At 29.2% G+C, this 25,431-nt stretch overlaps 1 protein-coding gene across 5 annotated transcripts; it reads right to left on the reverse strand.

Annotated features, from left to right (window-relative positions):
- Window positions 1–3,133: 3,133 nt before the first annotated feature.
- LOC111297370 (uncharacterized) lies at window positions 3,134–6,411 on the reverse strand. Of its 5 annotated transcripts, XR_016325862.1 has the most exons (5): window positions 5,997–6,411; window positions 5,182–5,324; window positions 4,854–4,950; window positions 3,915–4,185; window positions 3,134–3,229 (listed from the first exon to the last, which is right to left on the reverse strand). XR_016325862.1 is itself a non-coding variant. In XM_089740538.1 (4 exons), the coding sequence occupies exons 3-4, from the start codon at window positions 4,948–4,950 to the stop codon at window positions 3,977–3,979; spliced, it is 306 nt and encodes a 101-aa protein (XP_089596664.1). In that variant the 5' UTR covers window positions 5,182–5,324; window positions 6,084–6,410; the 3' UTR covers window positions 3,134–3,976. The 5 variants fall into 5 exon arrangements, 3 of the variants coding, with proteins under 3 accessions (XP_089596664.1, XP_089596662.1, XP_089596663.1); XM_089740538.1 differs by having other exon boundaries at window positions 3,134–4,185; window positions 6,084–6,410; XM_089740536.1 differs by having other exon boundaries at window positions 3,134–4,185; window positions 5,997–6,410.
- Window positions 6,412–25,431: the final 19,020 nt, after the last annotated feature.

Below are 25,431 nucleotides of genomic sequence, written 5' to 3' on the forward strand. Positions count from 1 at the left end.
AAGGGATGAGATAATTTTTAAATGGTCAAGCTTGACCAAAACTAACATTACTTAGAAGGTAACCTAAGTTTTACATTAATGATTTATGCATTTGATTTTTATGTTTTTATTTTATTTTTAAGAAAGGTATGTTTTTATTATGCTTTTGAGATTTTGTAGCAAGGAAAGTGATGCAAAAATATGCCTTATAAAGAATGTAAAGAGATTCAGCCTAGAAGTAAAGTTTGAGGGAGTATTTCTTTTTCTTAAATTCTTAAATTTTTATGTTGAAGTATTGCTTAATGAAAATGTGGGGGGAAAATAATGCTTTTTGAACTAACTTGTTTTTAAAATCGTTACCCTAAATGCTTTGCTTTTAAACTGAATTAGCATGCTGTAGTCTTTGCAAGCTTAGGTAATGTTTCTTAAATTGTTCGAGAATGACTTGAGCATGATATGAGGAGAAGTATGAATGTAAAGAAGCATGAGATAAGTTCTTAAGTATGTTTTTCTCTTAAGTATAATTTTTATGTTTATATTTTTACTCTTAATCTATGATATGCATTGATTTTGGCAAAGAGATTTGTGATATATTAAGTTGCATAGAAATTTAAAGTAAGAGTATAACTTTAGAATTCACCTATTTAACCCTCGAGGTGAAATTCTAAATTTTATTTGAATCAAGAGATGATTTAGGTATTCTTTGGATAGTTTGAACTTTTTTCAAGCTTACTTTTCATGAAGCATCCCTAGTACCTTATTTTTCAGCGCTTTATATTTACTTTTCTTTGTTTATTTAATCACATTAATAAGCTCAAGCCTTTTCCTCGAATTTATCCTTTTTTTTTTACCTAACCCAATATTATTTATATACATGTTTTGGACAAATTATTGTATTTGGGAGGAAATGAGGCACAAGAAAATGAAAAAAGAAAAAAAAAAAGAATCGACAAAAGAAAGGCAAAATTAAAAGCCAAAAATGGCTTAGTGAAAAAAAAGTAAATGCAGAAATAAAGTGATACTTGGTCTTGAAAGTTCAAAGTTTTCAATTTAAAGTTCTAAAGTTCAAGAAATAAAAAAAAAAGTAAGCAAAAAAATTATGAGCCTAAAATTTCCTTTTACCTACCTTGACCTAAGACTTACATTACAAGCCTTAAAGACCTTTTGATCTTAAATCAAGTATGCAAGTCCAACATTAGTTAAAAAGGAAAAGGAAAGTAAACATATGAAGTATATTTTATCTTTAAGTTAATATGTGATGATATATTTTGCATTATTTTTCCTTAAATTATATGTAGGGATTAGAGATGGAATAATATCATATGCAAAAGAGTTGTATGATGTTGAAATCGTACGTTTGAATGAGCTTCTTGTTTTCTTTTTGTAATTATCTTTATATAATGCTATAGTGCATGATTGAGAATTTGTGAGATTTTAACTTTGTGTCCATGTATATTGATTGTTAGTAATGTTGATTTGAGACTTTTGGTTAAGGGCAAGCAAAGTTTTAAGTGTGAAGGTGTGATAGCATTAAAATATATAGAGATTTATAAGTTCAATTTGGTTGAACAATTTTAAAATTTGCTTGAATTTATTGCGTTTAATGTTTGTTTTCTTTATTTTTAGGGTTTTCAATTTGGAGTAGGATTTCTATTCATTTTCATGCAAAGTCCATGCAAAATTAAGACAAGATCCATTCTTGTAATACTTGGCCATGCATATTAAGGATTTAATGGAATTCTACTTGAAGTAGGTTTCCTAAATTTGACTTGAAGTAGAAATTCTAATGGTACTTAGACTCCTACAAGCATTCGATTTTTCTAAAGCCAAGAGGACTCTAACATGCGTGTGTAATAATTGAAGACTTTTAATTAAGGAAGGACTCTATGAACCATTTGGCCAAAGGAGTTTTTATTCAATCATGACTCTTTTGATTAACCATTAAAGAGTTATAGTTTATGAAGGACTTTTGCAAGATTAATCCTAGGAGTTTGGATGAAAAGTAACAACAAGGTCTTGGAATACATGATAGTTGAAACTCTTCAAGATTGCAAGATCAAGATGCATGCAAGTGTGATGAATGGTCAAGATTGTATTTCAATAAGCATGATCATCCAAGGCTTTTCAAAGTTCAAGATTCCTATGTTCGGCCAACACCACAAGATCAAGATCAGTTTTATCTTTTGGAGTATAGATAAAATTAAAGTTGTAATCTTAATCTTTATCCCATAGCCGAAACTCCCATCTATAAATAATGAGGTTAGCTCTTGTATTTCACATCCCATTCCACACCATTTTTCTTCTCTCTTTTCTTTAGTTTTTTAATTTTTTTTTAGCTTTCTTTGTTTTAGGCTAAGTTGACAAATTAGCCATTACAAGAATTTTTGTTTTCTTAAATCTTTCTAATACAATCATTCTTTTATTTTCAGGATCAAGTTCTTTAAATCGTTCTTTATTTATATTTTGCTTTACAAGTTGTTTTAAGCAAAATTTTCTTTCATTACAAGTTTCAGTCATCTTTCTTGTTCCCATTCTAAGTTTCGATTTTCATGCAACCTTGATCTATTCTTTCTTTTATGCAATCGTTACTTGCAGCAATCATTCAATTTTCTTTTCTAAAGCTTCTAAGTTATTTTTCAATCAAATCAATCTTTTATTAGTTTAGATATAAAATGATAGCTTATCAACTTTGATACTTGAATCTACCAAATAATTCAATTCTATAATCCTTGTGGAACAATCAGTAATAGACAAGTCGATAATATTATTCCATTAACAATGTATAAAATCCATCAATAATTATTGACGAAATTTTTTCGTTAGTAAATTCCGTTAGTAATAATTTCATCCATAATTCGATATGTAATCCGTCGTTAAAATCCATTGGTAATTGATTAATAATCGATCACTAAAGGATATTTTCCCTCAATAAATCCATCAATATTTCATCGATAATGCTTATTTTTAATTACATTTAATATTTTTTTATAATTTTTATCATTTTACTTTAATTTTTTAATTTATTTTTAAAGTAATTACATGAATACTAAATATAAATAAATGAAAAAATAAATAAACAAAATACTCCATTTTATTTATAAAAGAATGTAAAATATTTTACAAAATTATTTATAAATTTTATTAAATAAAAATACAAAAAATACATATATGTTATAATTTCTGTACAAACATTTGGTAATACACATAAGTCAAATAAATAATTACTTCCAATATAAAATAATAAAAATTCCTACAAAATAGATAAAAAAAAAGCTAGAATATAAATTGAAAAAATTAAGGCAAGTTAAATACCTATAAGATCAAGATTGAAAACAAGCTAATCAACTAATAATTAACATATTTTTACATCCACAATAGCTAGGAATTAGTGTAAAAGCATGGAAGACACAAATTATGTTTGCATTAAAAATGCTAAGGATGTTAAAGCATTTATACCTTAAAAAACAAAAAAGAAATGAGGCTAAAACAAGATCCCACAATTCTATTAAGACTACAACCAATTACAACTATAAGTTTAAGCTACACGAAAAAAAGACCAAATAGAGGAGCTTCTTTGTTCACATTTTACCTTTTTCTATTCCAACTAAAAGTCAAACCATAATTTACCCATTCTATTCCAAAAGAAAACTATAATTTGTAGTTAAAGGAAGTTCTCCAACAAAATAAATGTGGGTATCAACTGCTAAGTGCTAAAACACAAAAAAGGTAGATGGGTTTGCGTGTTGTTAATAGGCTTGATATCTATTTCTGTATGCAAGCCCTAAGCAGGTTTTGTGACTTTTTTAATAGTGTATGTAATATAGATTAGCTTCTTCCTTCCACACTAGTCAATTTCAAATATATATATATATATATATATATATATATAAAAGAAGAAGAATTTAATGCAAAAATGTTTAGTATGACAAAATTACCCATAACTAGCTGGAGACTCCACATTCAAGCTTTCTTGAATAGCATTAGCAAGTTGTTCATCTTAGTCCAATTGAACTTTAGCATGTTCTTCATCTTCATCCCATTGAATTTTGGCATATTGATCGTCCTCTTCCCCTATTTGAGCTTTACCATATCTGTCCTCTTCCTCTTCGACATGAGCTTCAATGTATTTGTCATCCTCGTCCTCCACATGACCTTTAGCATCTGGTTCATCCTCGTCTGATACCTCTTCCAGTTTAGACTCACCTTCTACCAAGTGAATGGGAAACATGAGAATTGATACAAAAATAAAATTCTAACACATTGAAACCCAGGAACCAAGTTAAAAACCACCCCAAATCTTGACAGAGAAACTGGTCAGAGAAACAATTACCCTTTTGTTTTTCATTTTTTTGTTTAACCAGCCCCTAGGGGAGTTGAATAGTTCTTTTAATTCATTATGGATATGGATAGGGTGTCATCTCGCACATTCAAAACCAGTTCAGCAGGATGAAATGTAGTCAATTCTAAAATTTGTCAGCTTGCCAATTTTCTTACAGCAAAATAAAACTACTAAAAAATTTTGTTTCAAATCAATTCATATTTGCACTATACTAGTTTAAGACCAAGTTAAATTGCTCATAAAGTTTCCTGAATGACCCCTATAGCATTAAAGAAGTGAATGACACTAATCTTCCTAGTTCCCCAGTTCAAAATCTTTAAATGTTTGGTTTCAATTAAAAATAACTACATGCTAGATTAGTTTCCGAACATTGAAAGAAATTTGGATACAGTAAACAATTATTAATGACTAGAGGGTTGAAGAAGACTGCTATAGGAAAATAAATTTTCATTTGTCAAAACCATACAAGTCACCTTTTAACTAGTTAAACATACCATTATTTTGCATGAACGGTACTTAAGACATGCATCCATACCTATCATTTTCTTGCATTTTTGGTCTACTTCCGAAAGGGAAAGTGCAATAGCAAAGTCAATTTCATCTTTGTCAAAACCATATGAGTCTTTCTGCATCTGAGTTTTACAACAAAGACTCACAGAATTAACACTAGAAAACCTCATTGGAATGAATAAACTCAGATCATGCAGACACAGGTTTTTGAAGCATGACATTACATGCATGGACAAAGTTGCAACAATTAAATTTTATCATACCATCCAACCACATTTAGGAAAATACTAGCAGAAAAAGTGATAATATAAACACAAGCAACCAACCAAAATCTATAAAGAGCAAAGCATTACCACTGAACGACAAAGCTCATCCCAAGTTCTATCTTCTCCATATCTCCCATGATATCGCCCTTCATTACTTTAACCTTCAAGAATCTTAGTTACCCAATCCATTATGTGAAATGTTATTTACTTACTAATCGGCAGCCTTTTGCCTGCAACCAAGTCATCCATATAGGAAAGTAAAAACAAATTTAAAACAAAACGGAAGTGTAGTTATAACTAAAGATGAAAAAAAACATAATTAGAAAATAAAAAATGTTCCTATGAAAAAAAAAAAAAGGAAAACAAGTACTCTTTATATTGTCTTAGATATGATTTTGTGAAAAAAGGAAAGGCATTTTACACTTTGGGTGGCACCATCTCAACTTACAGTCAAAGCCATTGACTTTTAACAAAAATAACTTAAATAAAGAAAAAAAAATAGAAGAGAAACTGCTCTAATAGCAGTACCATCTTTGGCCGAAAGCCTCAATCCAAACAGAAAACATAATTAAAGTTTCCCAATAATTCATAGCAGACCAAAAACATTAAAGAAAATTTACGAATTTCAACCTGGATTTCCCAAATCCAATCCAATCAAATCAAATTAATTCTCCCCCATGTATCAGAATTCAATGCCCTAGTATTCATACACATGTGGCTCTCAGTGGCCTTAAATTACCACATCTCATATTCATACCATATATCAAAGCACTCCAAACTACCATAATCAATATCACAGAGGGAAAACAAATCCAGCTATATAATTCCTGAAAATCAAAATGCTACGAAAAAGTTGCCGACTGAAGTGAATATAAAAAAAGCTCAAACTATCAAAGACTAACCAAAAAAAGAGTTAAAAAGATGTAGAAACAACAGAATCTGATGAATCCCAGATCAGAAACACTTAATTCACATGAATGCATAGTCACCAAAATATAGGAGACAAAAAGATATTCAAAACGTGGAGAACGCCCATGGTGGAGAACGGTCAGGGAGAGGACGGCTGTGGAGCACAGAATTGAGGATGACCAAAGGCCGGCGAAAGAGAGAGTTGACCGAAACGGAAGATTCATGGTGGAAAGGGGGAGAGAGGGAGAGAGAAGAGTAAGAGATATTGGGGTTTGATTTTAAGGACTTCGATTTTTGGAAATTTGGGATTTCAACGAATGGGGATTTAAATTTTTTTTTTTTCATTTTTTTTACGGATTACTGATTAAATTCTATCAATAATCGGTCACCTTATTTTTTTTTTTATTGATAAAATTTTTTTATCGATAAAATAATTATTAATAAAAAATTTTATCGATAATTTTTATGATAATTCATGTTAAATTATTATTTATAAATTATTAATAAAATTAAATTTATCGATAAATTTTATTAATAATTTGTTGATATTTTTATTGATAATGATTATATTTTTTTATAATTACATTTCATTGATACTTTCATAATTTATCAATAATTATTAACTAAAAAATTTTATCAATAAAATTTCGACAATAATAAAGACATTTAGGATAGTATTACTTAAAGTCAAAACTAAAATGTTTTTACAAATGGTAATGCTTTGTAAGCTTAAAATTTTTCCCTTAAAAGGAAAGTGTGACCCTAGCGAGATAAAAAGTGAAAAGTATTGCAAGTGATTTATATTCATAAAGAAATTAGGCATATGTTAGCAAAGAGTAGTGTAAATTTAGCAAATCGTGGCACATCTCATCACTGAAAAGGATGTAAATCAATTCAAAAATAAATGCTCGAATTTCCTTAAAAAGGGTTCTAAATTCTAATTTTGTGAAGATGACAAGAATCATAATACTTGGTTCCAAAAACAAAAGTACGATATGATATAATTGATGTGATACGATGTAATGTGGCAACAAAGTGCTGGTAGCAGAAACAGGCATGAGAAACACACGGCATTCCTTTATGAGGTGACAAAATCGAAATATTTATAAATGGCATCCATAAATACTTCTTTTGGTTTGTAATAATTTTTATTATTTTTTTGAAAAGCAAAAGTTTTCGTTGGTAGAACACTGGTATATAAACTGTTTAAGAGGGATTCGATCTCTAGATTTAATTGAAATTTATCATAATTATCATTTTTTTTGTATGAATATGGTAGTCACTTAAAAGGTTATCATTTAATAAAAATTTTAAAATTAATTAAAATTTATTAAAAGATATTTTGATTTATAAAATCTAAATGAGATCTGAAAATATGATTGCTAACGGAGAATGTATTAATAGCTTCATATAACTTGCTGGAAAAAAAATCAATTAAACGTGTATTATTTATTTAATTTGATAATATAATTTTTTTTATATTTAAAACTAATCTAGAAATTTATTTATGAAAAATACTTTTTATGCATTTTATAAATTTTTTAACTTTTTGGTAAATTTTACATAAAATATTTTCATTTAAAAATTTTTTTAAAAAATTAATCTTTCACAAAATTTTTAAAATTTCATCATGAGATATCTATTTTATTTTTTATCATAAAATTAATTTTAAGATTATCTAAACTTTTTGATAAAATCCAAAAATGATTTCTTAAATTAATTTTAAAATGATTTTAACTTTTTTGATGAAATCCTAAAAAATAGTAATTTTAGTAATAATTAAGGAAAATAAAATTTTTCCAAAGTTTATAAAATTTTTCCAAAGTTTTCACTCAAAATATTTTTAAATAAACATTTTATTTATTTTATTTTTATTATTTATTTATTAATTTTTGTGCTTTTCAAAATAAATTTTTATGCAGTAAAGATAATTTTTGGATCATCCAACTCATTGACAAGATCCAAAAATATTTTTCTCATTGTAATAATTAAAAAAAACTAAAGTCTTCAACTTTTCTTTAAAAAATACATTTTTAAAAGATATATCCAAATAATCGATTTTATTTTTTTTATTTATTCTCATCAAATAAACCTTTATTTAGTGAATAAAATTTCTTAGATTATTCCTACTTTATGATGAAATCTAAGAAATATTTTTATATGCAATAATTAAAGAAAATTGAACTCTTTTAATTTTATTTAAAAATTACATTTTAAATGATTCCTTTTTTTTTTGTAGCATGTCTATTTTTAGAAAAAATAATTTCTTAAATTATTTCAATACTTTATTGAAATTCAAAAACATTTTGTTTGTAACAAAATTTCAATTTTGCTTAATAAATATATTTTAAAGCCTTATTCACTTTTTTTTACACTTTTCTAAACCTATTTTTTTTATTTTAATTCTATTTTATTTTTACTTATTTCTAAGAGAATGAGTAAGAAAATAATATCATAAAAATAATAATAGTAAAAATAATAAATAATAAAAAAGGAAAATAAATAATAAGAAAATAAAAAAATAAAATAAGAAAAGAAAACTAACCAAATGGGTTGAGTTAATGCACGAGTCAACGGGTCGGATTCAGATGTTTCAAATTTCAAAACGACGTGGTTTTACTCGACTTATTTAAAAGGCTTTTTTTTTAAAAAATTTCTTCTCTCTCTTTTCCACCTAGACTTTGTCTCTTTAGAATTTTCTCCCCTTGTTAGACATCACAAAATTTCAATTTCCTACTAGTTGCTATCATGCCATTGTCAATAACTTTAATCAGCATCAGTAAATTTAGTCAAATTTCAAAATCAAAAAAGTTTTTCCAGATTTTGGTGGCTAAAAAAATTCAACGGTCATTGAAAAATTTTTAAAAATCCAGATTTTAGCCTCTCCAAAAAGATTCCAAAAAAATTCAAAAACTCCTAAAACAACCCTGTTAATCTTCTAAACACGTTTCTCAAATTGATTTTCTTAAAAAAAAAATCCTAATGTGCCTAGATAGAAAAATTTACTTTCAGTTTGGACTTTATTTTTTTGGTTGGTTCCTCACAAGAGGATGTGGTATCAAGAAATTCTTGTGCTTGTATGTGATTGTTATGTATTTGACAAAATGGTAGTAGGGATTTTCTAATTGTTCCTTCCTTTATTCAAAAATTTTCTCTTTCTTACTACATGCAATTGGCTTTATTTATAAAGCCAATTTAGAAATAAGATCCCAGATTTTTTAAGATTGTTTGTGAACTTTTTAGGGCAAAGGTCAAGCATGGAGACTCGAAAATGAGGTTAGAATTTGATGCAACAATGCACCAAGGACTTTTGGGAGGGAAGAAGAAAAATAAAACAAAGTAAGAAATAAAAGAAATAACATAATAATAATAATAATAATAATAATAATAATAATAAAAAAATGAAACTAAAAGTAAAAATTAATAAATAAAAATTTAAAAGTTTAATAAAATTTAAAATGATATGGTATCAAAATACTTGATACATCCAATTAAGGTGTTCCACCAAACCTGAATGGGATCAAAAACGGTTCAAGTTTACTTTGAACTAACACCCTATTTTGCAGACAAAATAATATCACAGCTGTCTCTCTTTGTTCATTCTTGAAAACCACGAATAAGGCAAAAACTAAAAGATAATAATTTTGTCCGAGTGAATGCATAATGAACATGAAGTTTTTTTTAAATATTTTTAGAAAAATAATTTCTTGAATTATCCTTTTACTTAGATGAAATTTAAGAAATATTTTTACTTGTAAAAATTAAGGAAAAATATAATACTTTCAATTTTCCTTAATAATTATTTTTTAAAAATTTTAATGCTTTTTATTAAATTATACTAAATCTAACCAAAGGTAATTAAATTATAAGAAGTTCCTTTAACCAAAGGCCATGGTATTTAAAAAAAAAAAAAAAGAAAAAAACCTCCTCTAACTAGAGGTTATGGCATTTTTAAAAAAACTCTTTTTACCAAAGGCGATAAAATTTTAAAAGAACTCCTCTAACCAATGGCTACGAGACTTGAAAGGAAAAAAAATATGAAAGGTCTTATAGATTATGCCTTTTGATTTTACAAATCATGCCTAATTTTGAAAGTCCTCTATCTAGAGGCTCTTAAATTTAAAAACTAGTCGAACCAAAAGTTATGATACTTGAATGACTCCTCTAACCAGAGCTAATGAAACTTTAAAAATTACTCTAACCCAAGGCTATAAGACTTTGAAAAACTTTTCTAACCAAAGGCTATAAGACTTTAAATAATTCCTCTAACCAGAGGCTATGATACTTGAAATAAAAAATCTAGGAGGTCTTATAGATTATTCCTTTTGGTTTTACAAATCATGAATAATTTTAAAAGAGTCCTTTATCTAAAGGTTCTTAAATTTAAAAACTCATCTAATGAAAAGTTATGGTACTTGAACAAAATCTTCTAACCAAAGGCAATGAAACTTTAAAACCTCCTCTAATCAGAGGCTACAATACTTTAAAAACTCCTTTAACTAGAGGCTACGAGAAACTTTAAAAGATTCCTCTAACCAAATGCAATGAGATTTGAGAAATTCCTCCAACTAGAGGTAATAAGATTTGGAAAATTCCTTTTGCTGGTCTTAGATTATCCTAGATTTAGATATTTTTATGTCAATCGTATGCATACATGAATGACATTTTCATATTCTTGCAATGCTATGCAATGAGTGATGATCATGATACAAATGCAGTTGTGATGTAAATAAAAAGACCATCTTTTTTTTTTTTTCATTTTATGTCATTTTTCTTTAGTTCTCGAAATTTCTCAATGTTTGTTTTCTAGTTTTGTACCCCAACATCTGATAGAATTCAGGCAATGTTAGTCTACACCGATGACCATGATTTTCCATGTTCAATGTTTATTCTTTTTATGACCTTATAAGCCCTTTTTTTATGACCCTTGCTTTTTACTATTTTGCTCATCATTTTAAATTTTTTTTAGAATAATGTATGTGTCTTTTATGGTCATTGTCACTCACTCATTATCTTTTGAATTTCATGATAATTATAACACATCGTATTTTTTTTTCATGAGAGGGACAAAAGGAAAGGATAACTAAAGATACAATAAAGGGAGAAGTGTTTTATGCATTATCTAGCAAGTTACAATAAGGAAAACAAGTAATCGCATAATGAATATTCAAATCATCATAAACCAATTCATTAGGGACTATTTTTTAAAAACCCTTAATTGATGCCCTTAACTTTTCTAGAATGCAATAAACCTAACTTTTCCAAAACCAATGGCATCTTTTGGCAAATATTGAGAAATGCCCCATTTTATTCTATGTCTTTATCTAAGTTGCCTTTTCAAGCTTTCAACTCAGATACTCCATTAGTTCATGTTACCTTTTTCACATCTCTTCCTTTTTTTAAGCATAATACTTCTTTATTACATCAGCATTAACTAGGTTTGGCAAATCATCCACATCCATTATTGCCAAGATCAATGCCCTACCAAAAAAAGCTTTCTTCATTACATATGGGCCTTCCTAATTATGAGTTTATTTTTTTCGAGGATCTTACAGGTTGGGAAGAATCTTTTTCAAAACTAATTTTCTGTTTCAAAATTATTGAGGGTAAACCTTCTTGTCATGAGTTCGTATTATTTTTTTTAATACTTTTGACTATGACAAAGTGCAATTAATCTCTTTTCTTTAATGAGATATAATTGTTCATACTAAGCGTGAACCCACTCAGTTTTTTTCAACTCGACTTCTATAAGAATGCATAAGAAAAGAATTTCAATAGGCAATACTATCTCTATCCCAAAAACCAATGATGTATGAATCAAAATTCAATAAACATGTAATGCAAACAGTAGCTTTTCACAATCTTTATACATATTTATCATCTTACAATAATTCTCTCTACATTCTTATTGGTTACCTCAACTGGTCCATTCATATTCAGATAAGAAGCACCGAATTATGGTGTTTAATATTGATTAAGCACAGTCTTCATTCATAATTTCATTTTTCAAATTAAGTGCATTATTTGAAATGATCCTTTTTAGAAGTTCATATCAGCATATGATCTTTTTCTTGATGAACTTACATACCATTTTTCTCACATTAGTGTATGAAACTGTCTCTACCCGCTTTATGAAATAGTTGATAACTACCAAAATGAATCAATGTCCGTTAGAAGCTTTTAGCATAATAGGCCCTATAACATCCATTCCCTACGTAAAGAAAAGCCAAAGAGTTGACATGACATGCAAGGATATTAGAAGAACTTACATCTTATCTATATAAATTTAACGTTTGTGACACTTTTTAGTATAGTCAATACAATCTTTCTCCATTATCAATCAACAGTAACATACTTTCATGATCTATTTAGTCATTATGTAGCCATTTGCATGAGTTCCACAAACACCTTCGTGGATTTTTTTCAAGTAGCCTTTTAGCTTCAGTGGCATTCACACATCTAAAAAATGTTTAGTCTCAACTTCTTTTATATAAATTTTCTCCATATAAGAAGAAACCCATTGCCAATCTTTTCAAAGTTTTTTTATCATTCTCTGATATGAGCTCTAGGTATTGCTAATATTTGATACATTGTAATATGTTAGCATACCATGGTTTTGCATCAGCTTTTTCCTCAACATTCAAATATTGAGCCAGTGACTTCTGTAAATTCAACTTGATAGGTTGGATTTCAGCATTTTCATTTAACATGAACATTACCGCCAATATAGCTAAAGCATCGACCAATTGATTCTATTCTTGGGGTAAATAATGGAACCAAATATTCTTAAATTGTTCGATCAATCATGATATATATTTTTGGTATAGAACTTGTTTTGAATCTCTAGTTTCTCTCGTAATTGGTATATAACCAAGGTAGAGTCTTCATAAAATTTCAAAGTATAGGCCTTCTTTTCAAAAGCATCTTGAAAACTTATAACATGCTTCATATTTGGTCACATTATTGGTGCAATCGTGATTGCCTATTTTTGCAATAACTGTAAGTGCATAAATTAAACCAAGTAATAAAATGATAAATATTATAGTATCGTCTCCTACAAGGATTATAGAATTGATTTTTGGGTAGATTCAAATACCAAAAGTGATAGGCTAAACTTTTATATATAATCTAAGAAATTTTAGGTTCATTTGCAAAAAGAAGAATGAAACTAATAAAAAAAGATTATAGACCTAAACTTACTTAACCAATTATCACTTGGCAAGTAATAGGGTTATGGCTAAATGAACAAGATCTAAAGAAATAAAGATTGGAACTTGAAAAATATGAACAAGTAGTGAAGGTTGAAACTTGTAAAGTATAAAAGAAACAATATAACCAAGTTGCATTAAAACTGAAAACTATACAAAAAAAAAGAGCATTGGCTGAAACTTGTGAAAAAAAAAAGCTTATAGAAAACTTAATCTTGAAAATAAAAGAAAAATTGTATTGAAAATAATTTAAAGGACAATTGTATTAAAGAATTTAGCAAACAATCTTGTATTGGTAAATCTATCACCTAAGCTAGTTACAAGAACTAGAAACTACTAGAACATAAAAGAAAAAAATTAAGAGAAGAATGGTTTGAGGGATTTGTGATTACAAGAATAGCCTTCTATTTATAGTGGTAGGATACACTAGAGGGGGATTGGGTTTACAAAGTCCTAATTTTATCCAAACTCTTCAAAGTTAAGCTCATCTTGATCTATAAAGAAATATGTCTAAAAAAGGTTTTTCATGCTTAGAGAGTCTTGGCTAAATGTGCTTTTTCAATTCAATCTTAGATGCTAGATCAAATGTAACTTTCATCATGCTTTATACTTCTTGATAGGTTTGGCTAATGCTTGAATTTAAGACTAGGTTGTTTAGTTTAATCCAAACTTTTAAGATGTAGCTTACAAAAGTCCTTTTTAAAGCATGACTCTTCAAATGGTTAATCAAAAGAGAAATTTTTACATCCAAACACCTTTGGCCAAATGTCATAGTTGCCTTGTTAGCTTGAAACTCTTCTTTTATCACATGTAAGCTTGATTTCCTCTTGCAAGTAGGTTAGTCAAATGGTTTTGGAGTTCTTGTGCTTGTTAAATTCTTTAAATGTCCATTATCTCCTTTTGCACTTTAACTTAACCGAATAGGAAATGGAAATCCTTATGCATATAAAACTCTTTCTTAGCCATATGTGTTGTGGTTTAGTGCTAGTAGGGTTCAGCTACTCATCTTTATGGTATGGTAAAATGCCATGTTGTTGAATCTTACATGCATAGATTGCATTAAAATCATACTCAATAGTCTTTAACCTTAGAAAACATAAAAACAACATTAACAACACCAAAATCCATTGAATTTCAAAATTTTACACCTATTTTAACATGTAAAATCATTATAATTTTAGGTGTTATCAAATCAAAACTTAGTCTTGTAGTGATTGAGTAATAATCTCCTTTTGGAGATATCAAGACTACTTTTATACCATGCCTCAAAGCATTTGATGTACCATTGAAAAACATATTCTATTTATTTTCATTATACTCTTCCTCCTTTGTGTATAATATAGACATTAAATCTTCATCTGAGAAATCAAATGTTAAAGGCACATAATTTTCATAAGCATGTTGAATAAGAAATTTAGTTATAGTACTTCCTTTGATTGCTTTCTAGGACACGTACACAATGTTATACTCAGAAATTAGCACTTCTCATTTTTCTATTGTTCCTAATAATGAGTGATTTTCAAAGATGTATTTAATTGGATCTAACTTCGTAATGAGCCAAGTATTATGGTATAATATTTACTGTCTGAGCCAATAAGCTGACTAAGCAATGTGCAACACATCTTTTCTAATGGCAAATATTTGGACTTGTAGTCAGTGAACTTTTTTTCCAAGTAATAAATGGCCTATTATTTCCTTCTTGTTTCATCGTGTTGCCCTAACACGCATCCCATGAATTTTTCATATACTGTCAAGTACAATATGAAAAATCTTATAAAGATAGGCGACATTAAAGTGGGGGATTTGATAGGTATTCTTTAACTTTTTCATATACCATTAGACAATTTTCATCTCATTCCCCTGATTGTGTTTTTAGAGGATCTTGAATATAGGGTCACATTTGGTAGTAAATTGGGAAATGAAACGAGTAATATAATTCAACCTCTTTAAGAATTCCTCTCAGTTCTTTTTACATGAGCAAATGTGGTAACTCTTGAATAGTACGTATCTTATTTAGATCCAGTTCAATTTTTTTTTTACTAATAATAAATCCTAATAATTTTCCTGAGGTTGCACCAAAAGTGCATTTAGCCAAGTTGAGCTCAAGCTAAAATTTCGTTAGTATTTTAAATAGCTTTTTAAGATTAGTCACATGATCTTCTTCTTCATGAGATTTGGCAATCATGTTATCCATATACACTTCAATTTTTTTATTCATCATATCATAGAATAGGGTTACCATAGCTCTCTGATAAGTTGACCCAACAATTTTCATATCAAATGGCATGACTTTATAATAGAATGCTCCACACAATGTGACAAAAGTAGTCATCTCCATATCTTCTTATGCCATCTTAATTTGATTATAACTTGAAAGCTAGTCCATAAATGAAAATAAAGAGTATTAGTGGTATTGTCCATTAAAATGTCAATGTAACTGAAAATTGCCTTTCGAGCTTGCTTTGTGTAGATCCCAATAATCAACACACATCCTCATTTTGCCATCTTTCTTAGGTGTTGAAAATATATTAGTCACCCATTCAGGATATTTAGCCACTTCTAGGAATCCTGCATAAAATTGTTTCTTCACTTCCTCTTTTATCTTTAATAGCATTTTGGGCTTCATTCTCTTTAGCTTCATCTTAATTGGTTTGCACTCAGGCTTTAAAGGTAATTTATGTACTACAATTTCAGTATCTAGCCTTGGAATATCTTGATACGATCAAGCAAATATATTCACATATTCATGGAGTACATTTATCAGCACTTATTTATTGATGATGACATTGAAGTACCAATTTTAACCTCTTTCTTGGTCTTTTTGTCTCCCAAATTCACAACTTTAGTGGTTTCTTAATGAAGCATGATTTGCTTCTCCTCTCATCAATCTCAATAGTTCTGGGGATATTACATGGTTTTATACATTCTTTTTATCATCAAGTTCACTATTATAAATAGAATTTTTAAAATCAAATCTTAAAATATTATCATGATGATCTTCACATTGATTATTTAAGTACCTAACAATAAGCAAAATGGATCAAATATAGAGGGATATATAACAATGCTAGGAATTGAAATAGAGGCAAAAGAAATGTGACAAATGCACTATGTTTGTCATTTATTCAAACGAAAATGCAGAAACAAACAAACATCCATGCATACAAGACATTTAATGTTTTTTAACAAAATCATTTAAATTTAGTTCAACACACTATTTTGAAGGAAATTTAAAAACGAGCAGCTCTTCAATATGCCAATTCTTTAGCTATAGTTCAGCGGAGTAATATACACTTAGGAATATCCTGGATCTTCGTTTATATCTTTCTTGTCCACCATCTATATCGAGAGTTTAACAAAGATATCCCCAAAGATGATGTAGGCCCTTTCTTCATGTTTTCTACCAAATTTGGATAGATATAGCCTATTGAGATAAAGGTTTTATAAAAAGAAAGAAAAGATATGCCTTCAGTTTCTACCTTTAGCCTCATAAAATGAACCAACTGCTTTTTTCCTCTAAAAACTTTATCCTTTCTTTTTGCATAAGATTATACTCCAAACTAAAACTATCATCTTTCTTAGGTATCATCCATGGTCGGTTTGTCTCTTGCAAGTTAAGCCACACTTGATGCCTTTTTCCTGCCACTTTTTTAAGGGCCATCTTGGAAGCTTTAGATAGATATGGAGTAGGCACCTTTGATCATTCACCTACATAGGTTATATTAAAGAATTCAAAGCATCTAAAGGAACATTATGGAGTTTTTTTGGTTAATTCAATAGATAATGCATTTGATGGTTTTATCGCTAGCAAATCTTTTTCATCGGTAACAATGACCACCTTTTCATCTATTATGAATATCATTTTCAATGTAGAGTGGAAGTGATTGCTTCTGCCATTTGAATCCATGGTTTGCCTAAAAGATAGCTATAAGAGGGAATGATATCCATGACTTGGAAGATTATATCAAAAGTACATAAGCCAATTAAATTGGTAGTTCAATGTCACCTATCATCTCATAATGTGTTCTATCAAAAGCCTTCACTATTATGTGACTTGTTTTCATGTAAGACATGTCAATTGGCAATCTAGATAGTATAATCATAAACATGTCATTCAAAAAAGATCCATTATCCATGAGCATTTTAGCTAGTGTATGATCTTTGTATCTCATGGAGATCTGTTAGGCCTTATCATCACCTTTACCACCAAAAGAAATTTCATCATTGTTGAATGATATAAAATTCCCCACTATGATGTTTCCCACTATGCGATTAAGTTTTTCCATAAATATGTTATAAGCAACATAAGCTTCATTAAAAACTTTAAGCAAAGGATTTTTATGAGGCTCTTAATTCATAAGCAATGAAAGTATGGAGATTTGTGTTGGTAAGTGACTTAATTGCTCTACCACACTATACTCACTAGCTTGATGAGTTTCAAGAACTCACAAACTTCTCTTTTTATAATCAGATCTTTACGTTCTTGGTTTTAGATTGGAGTTAGGCCAATCTTTTTATTGTTAGATGAGATATCTTCTTTTTCTAAGCTCATCTTCCCTTCTTTTGTTTTTTCTTTTCACACTTTCTCAAGTGTTTCTAGGATGTAACACCATCTATTTCAAGTTATGCTGACTAAACCAGTTGTATTTGCTACATTTCCATCCCATAAGCCATATTAAAAAAACCCATTGTTCGAGCCTTGTGATATGATATTGCAATAATATTTTCAAGGGATTGCTTTATCAGTTTTATATGGAAATGGGATAGGGACTTTAATTATCACCTTTGGATTAGTCATACAAACTTACTCACCGGCTTTAACACTCGACTTCTTTTCATAAAAAATAGTAATAAGCTCAAAATTTATCTGGTAAGGCTTACTCTTGGATGATTCTCCAGTCATAACATTCATTGAACTCTTCTCATATTCCTTATAAAATTCAATCAAGAAAAAATCTATCATCCTTTTGATTGCATTTAAATTTTAGTATTTTCATGATTATTTTTAGTGCAATGTTTTATATATTTTGGCTTGTTCCTTAGGATTTTTGGCAAAGTTATTCTTAAATGTACATTTATCTCATGTGTAGGTACAAATAAGGGAATTGAGGAATTTTTGATTTTTTTAATACAAATTTGGAGGATATTTTATGCAATTTGTACAAATGGCCTAAACTAGTGTCAATAGGTAAAATTGACACTAATGGAGATTTCTTAACTTTTCTTGCTTGATTTTTTAGTATTATTTTCATTTTTTTTAGTAAAATGTGTGATAAAAATATTCATAGAATGTTTGGCAATTTTTGTGGAGAAAAAAAATGAAAGATGAATGAAGAAATGCATGGACGTATGCATGGGTGCATCGTTGAGTGAACATGTAATTGCAAGGCATAATCAATTAGGTTGGAGAGCACCAAGGCTAAGAGCTTATATGGCAATTTAGGGGGTTTTGATTGGTTATTACATTGACTTTATGGAGCTACAAATGCATATGAAATGAAGGTGAAAATCTATTGAAGAAAAACACTAAAACCAGACCAAGTGCAACAACTTTGCTATGTACTAGTGAGATAGGAGAAGCCAAATAAAGAATTTTCTAGAATTTTTTTAGACCTTAAGCTCCTTTCTCTACCTATAAATAGGGAGAAGAGTTAGTTTAGGATTAAAAATTTTTTTTCCTTTACTTACCTACACTTTTATTTTTGCACTTTACATTTTTTTAGATTCCAAACATTATTTTCTAGCATTTTCCCTTTTATTTTCACTACCATTTTACTATTTCTCAATTTTTTTTAGTGCTATTTCAGTATCTTTCCATAAAATTTACATTTGAATTCGTTTTCCAGCTCAAATTTATTGATATCTTGTTGATACTCAAATCTATTTTTAAATCTACCTACTTTGACCTACCTACGATTTTTGAATCATATCTCTACCAAATCTTGGTTGTTTTTGCTCAAGTTGTTTTTCATGGTTTCCTAATTTATAGAGATAGAACATGTTAAAATTTTTCCTCGAATTTGTGCCACAGCATTCTAGATCAAGCTTGAAAGTTTTGGCTGGATGCAAGTGACATATACAGGCCAAACGTGATCTATTAACTTTGGCATAGAACTGCTCTCTCCTTAAGATTTATTTGCCTTCTTTTCACTCTAAATTCTTACTTGTTTACTAGTTGACTCTTACTTGATCTAGTTTATTTCTTTACATTTGATTGCTAGTTAGATCACATTTGTAGTGCATACTCAATTTTCTGTTTAGTTGCACAATGTTTAGATTCTTAGCTGGTCGAGTTATTTTTCCTTTGTTTTGCTGCAAATATTTTTTTAATCTGTAGAAAACTTGTTGTTAAATCTTACTTTAGTTCATTTTAAGTGCATATTCATTAGAAAATTCTAGATCTACATTTTTCTTTTATGATTCATTCAAAATTTTGCTTTGGTGCCATTTTTGTTTGGAGGAATTTGATTACTTCATGCAATTTCTCTTCACTTTTTGATATTCTCTTTAGTTTTTCATCTTGTTCTTTAGTTGAACCTTATATTTGCAGCTTATGTTTAGTTCAATTTGCACTAAATAGATCCAAAACACTAGCTAGAAATCAAGTTCCAAAATTTCAACTAGTTTCGATATTTTAGGTTGTTCATTAAAATCTTGCAATTCCTCTTAGTTTTCGATCTTCAATTCAAGTTTTCTTGTAGTTATTTTACTATTCTTTTACTATTCAATTCATATTAATCTAATTTGACATGAATTAGATTTAAAAATTTCTCTTAAAAGTTGGTTTTTCCAACTTTGTACCTAATGCTTGGTTTTTGTTTATATCTTGTAGCTTGCGGTTAGTTTTTTAATTTTCACTCCAAATTTGTTATTCCTCATTTCATTCATTACTTGTTTTTGTCTTTTATAGCTATACTTCCATATAGTTGAAGTTTATTAGTGTTAGAATTTTCTTAGTTTGATTTTTAGTTTATGTTAATAATGGCTTCATATTTCTCAATTTTGCAATATTGCTTTGAATTGCATTTTCAACTTTTAATTCTCAATTTAATTCCATTTTCTTCTTAGTTAGGTTAATGTTTTCTTTAATTTTCAAGATGTTTTGATTAACTTTTAATCATTTTTAGAATTTCTTTTGTTAAGAGTGAATTTAATTATTTTACTTAGTTTACATAATACATGGCTTTATTTGATTTTATTTTTGTAGATTAGCTTAATTGTCATGTTGATTTTTTTTATTGAACCAAGTTTAGAAGGGTAGGGTAATAATCAATACTTAACTTAGGAATTTTTACTTAATCTTTATAGGATTGACATTTCGATCGAAACATCACTTTTACTACTTGTCCAGCTTGTATACTTGCAATTTTCTAGTATCACCTTTGTAACACCTGTTTAAAGGCTTCACAACCCTAAAGTGAATGGCCAACAACACCTATATGGAATTCACAAGTGTGATTAGGATTATGTTTGAAATCCTCATTATTTGAGTCCCCAGGTATTGGGCAAATCATATTAGCTTTCACTAGGCTAGTGAATATCTAATCCATAGGGGTTTTGATCTTGCTCACTTTTCTTTTAATGTATCAGGTTGTCTCACTACTCAAAGTATTTATCGATCCCCCACCATGATTGGGCAACAAATTGGCATAAACATTTGGCCTAGCCTTTGTTGAGAAATTCAAAATCTTGGCATCAATTAGGCTTTACACCTTATATTTGAAAACTGTGCAATTTTCTAAAGAATGGCCTTGAATCACATAATGGTAGTCACAATAGGCTTTAGGATCATACCACTTTGGATAAGGAGGTTTTAGATGCTTTATGTGTAGTTGGGCCACCAAGTGCCTTTGGACTAGCTAAAAAAGCAACTTTACGTAGGTCATAGGAATTAGATTGAATTGTGGTCGTTCTTAGCATTGTTTTGTTTGGGTGAATGGTCATGGTGGAGGTGTTTGAGGACAAAAATTAGTTTTAAAGGTATGTATTTGGGTTTGTATTAGCTAATAAAGGTATGGGTTTTCGAAAATGTTGGAAATGGATGGGTAAAAAAATTTGTAAGTGGGATATGAGTGGTATAGAATAGAAGGTCTCAATTTTGGGTTTTCAATGGTGACAGTTTGCACTTCTTCTTTCTTCTTGAGTGCCCTTTTTTTTTTGGTCTAGAAACATTTACTTATTCGATCTTTTCATTCTTAATGGCATTTTTTATTATTTATCTCATAATCACTAAATCGATAAAGTTTTTTATGGCATAGCCAATGAGCCTATCATAGTACGAGGCTCAAAAGGTATTGATGAATAAAATAGTTGCTTTTCTTTAGTAAAAAGAGGCTGAACTTGGGCAACAACATCTTACCATCTTTGGGCATACTCTTTAAAGTTTTCATTGGTTTTCTTTTCCATGTTTTATAGTGATAGCCTATCTATATCTATAATGTGCTTGTACTGAGCAATAAATGCTCTGGTAAAATATTTTCATGAATGTATCCAACTCCTATCAAATTGAATGTACTACTTAGCAACTGATTTGATAAGACTATCCTAAAAAATGGATGAACAATTTGTCATTGTTTGTGTATATGGTCATTTTTCAACAAAGCATGATGATAAGTGCCATGGTGCTTTTAGCTTCATCATATTTTTTAAATTCCATCACCTTAAAATTTAGTGTGATTACCAAATCCAAAACCAAATTGAGTTCACTTGTGTTAATGGTTTTGAAAACATTTACACCTTTTATAGCTCCCAGCCTTTCCTCTAAGAGATCAAATTTTTATTGCACTTTTATATTCTTAGAATGTTTATCAAATTTTTATTGCACTTTTATATTCTCAGAATGTTCGAATGCACTTTCTTCAAGTTCTTCTATTATCTTGGATCATCTAAATATGAGACCATGATAAGTTTGACATGATTTACCTTAATATTTAGCTCAACATCCTTGATTTTGTGGTTGAACTATGACGGGAGGTAAATTAAACTAAGCATATGGCTATCTTTCAAGTGGTGTCATTTAAGGATGCACTTGACGAAAGGCTTGAGCATAGGGTAGGGTGAACCTTAATGGGTATAAGGGATCTTCCCTATCACTTTTGTTCTCTTGAGGTTGGGGCTCTTTCTTGTTGAATAATTCTCTAGCTACCCCTTTTCCTTTGGTCATTTTCCTTATCATGTCCATCATTGTAGCCATTTTTTTTTAGTCTCCTCTTAGGACCTAGTCATTTGTTCTATCATCTATTGTTAAGAGCTAATCATCTACTCTTACATCTCAAACTAGGTCTTCTCTATCTTTTTCATTCTAGATGCTTGTTCATTTTTCATAATTCTGACTTGTAAGTGAGTGTTGTAATAATGACAAGCGGGCTAATTTATGTTTTCTAATGACCTAACTATCTTTGCACCTGATCGAGTTAAGGAAAACTTTATGAGATCTTTTATTTTGAGGCATCCTTTTATTCATTTTCAAAGTCTCATGATGCATTAAAAAAATTAACATTTAATGAAACACACATATGATGCATGAATACATGAATGCAAAAGATATGTTTGTAGGGTACCTAATATTTGCAAAAGATTTCAAGTTAAACTTAAACCACAACATCACAAACTCCATTTTACAATTGTTGAAGACCTTATACTACAACATTAAGTTTACCATGTTACTTTATTGCAAGTCCTTACATTATACCCTAATATTATGATATTAAAAATTTTCAAAAGAAATGCCCTATGTGCTTGTACTGTTCATAAGCACTATCTAGAAAATTAACCAAACGTTGTCCATATTGTTGGATATACTTCTTTCTTTATTTTTTTAGCTTCTTAGACCATGTCCCTCATTTTGAAACTAACTTATCTTATTTACCCTACCAAGCAAGTGGCTTGAGATTCTTTTAGCAGACATTCATCCTTCCAGTATTGCATTTCTTTGGCTCTAAGTTCAAATTGATCTCATTCTTTTCTCAAGACTTGAATAGCTTTACGTTGATAGAGTATTTGCCATTTTGAGTCATCAATAAGGCTTTACAACATCTTTTTTTTCTTTTATAGCCTAAATAAACTCATTTTCCTTAGACGACAAATTAGACTAAACCCATTCTGTATTTTTTTTTAACTCTTTAAGCTTAATGGTCATTAAAACGATGGATTTATGTAGGCTTTCAAATGTATCTTCTTATTCTCTTTCAAGCCTTTGAAATTTCCCTTATTCTCTTTAGTCTTATACTTCCACTTATTAATGTCATGCTGAAGTCTCTTCTTTTCAAGTTTCCATATTTTTTTTTCTTCGAATTTAAATTTCATAATTTTCATGTCTTCAAAAACCCTTTCACAATGGATATTTTCTTAAGGGCTAGGTATCTCTTTTTTAAGAACAACATTATTTTTTATGCATTGCTTCCTCCATATCACATATTCATGTGTAGCTTTGTCTATACACCCCCCACAATCTACTTTTTTAGTCTACTTTGACTCTTTGATAATTTTTTTCATATTTTCAAAAAATCCTAGTTCCTCAAAAGAGAATTCCAATTTGCAAAGCCCATTAGTCATTAGAATGAACTACTCTGACCCCAATTGTTTATGAACCATAACTAGAGCATAGGTTATTCCTTCCTACGATCCTAAGAGTGAAACCCATGGCTTATCACCACACTTGTACAACATGGCTTGTCATGGCATCCAGCCTTTCATATAACCTGAGCATTGTTGAGATTTTGCAAAATAATAACCACTCTTCATTGATCTTCAATTCTAGCCATCTAACATTGCAAAATTCTTTAATTGGCCTACCTTTATTACTGTAATTTGGTAAAAATTTACCCATAGAATGCTAAAGATGACTTTTTTTCCAAATATAAAATAGCTATGCCAACCCTATAAAATATTTTTTTTTCTGTAATGATTCAATGATCTAAAAGTTTTTGCCAATATGGATAGAACAAGATTGACTTTATTGTCCACTTGCTTGATGAAATGGATTATTGATACCTCAATGTGCCTTAGGACCTTTGAAAAAATGATCAAGTCATAAATTGCCAAAGCTATCATTCTCATAACTCATTTATCCTCTAAGTGTTTAACAATATAATTGTGCAAGATTTCTTATAGGATACAATCACTTTTGCCTTTTGTTTAGATATATGAGCTCATATTATGAGGGGAAACTTTTATCATATAAGCAAATTTCTTTTGGGATCCAAGTTTTTGACCTCGCTACTAAATCTTATTTGGATTGAAAAGGTGTAGCCACAACAATGTAGAATATTCTTTGATTATTAGAGTCATATCAATCTCATTGAACATGAAACATTTAACGCAAGGTCCTAAAACTGAACTAAAGCTCTTATCAACTGGTTTTTTATATGTGCCTTAAGTGGTGAAGCAATATGATCATATTTTTCCTCAAAAGCCATCTTCCTAGATATTGTTACACAGTGCCAAATCTTGACCAGCTCAGAGATAGCATTTTATTGAAGCCCCAATTTGATTTCTTCATGCAAAATTTCCTTTCTAAATTTTTTTAGACATTTTCCATTTCTTTTTTAGGTTTCTAATGATTAAGTAATCACCTGATTGACATCTTCATACATGTTAAGCTTTAAAGCTAAGTACATCATGCTAGAGTTTTAAGGCAAAATTGAAAATCTTCTGATTAATATTGGCACATTAATAAGCACATCCCATATGCAGATGTTTATGAGGATGCATGATCATGAAACAAAATGTGACACCTCCAATCCCACATTGAAAGAATGTGTGGATATAGTATGATATATATGAAAAAATCTAAACCCAAATCTATGAGGCATCTTTTGTGAGATAAAACTGTGACATCTTCGGGTCAAAGTGGATAATACCTTACATGTTGGGTGCGGGTCTCTACACAAAAGAAAACCAAAACATATCAGCATTAACAATCAAATTAAAATAAATATTTCCTTAGGTGTCCTAATTTAAGGAATAATCTACAAAAATGGTATGCTCTATCTAAGGTTAGTTTTTTAAGGTTCATTATATACAGGGTTGGAATTTAACAAAGGCTAAAAGATTCCCAAATTGATCCTCACTATCGTCCACTTTGGACTAGTAAGGTCCTTGATCCTCGCTCATAATGGGCACAAACGAAAAGGATTCAACTTAAGTGCAAATATTTTGCTAACTCGAGCGGAGGTATTATAACCTCACAAAAGCATAGTACTTACTCCTTCCAATAGGG

This window comes from Durio zibethinus, chromosome 12 (assembly GCF_047325235.1).
Source record: "Durio zibethinus cultivar Kanyao isolate XHJ-2024 chromosome 12, ASM4732523v1, whole genome shotgun sequence".
Taxonomy (NCBI): domain Eukaryota; kingdom Viridiplantae; phylum Streptophyta; class Magnoliopsida; order Malvales; family Malvaceae; genus Durio; species Durio zibethinus.

Bases quoted from the DNA above. Each gene is read 5' to 3' on its own strand.
- LOC111297370 (XM_089740538.1), bottom strand. From the start codon at position 4,950: ATGCAGAAAGACTCATATGGTTTTGACAAAGATGAAATTGACTTTGCT. The intron at 4,186-4,853 runs GTATGGATGCAT...TTCACTTGGTAG, and splicing joins AAAATGCAAGAAAATGATAG to AAGGTGAGTCTAAACTGGAA.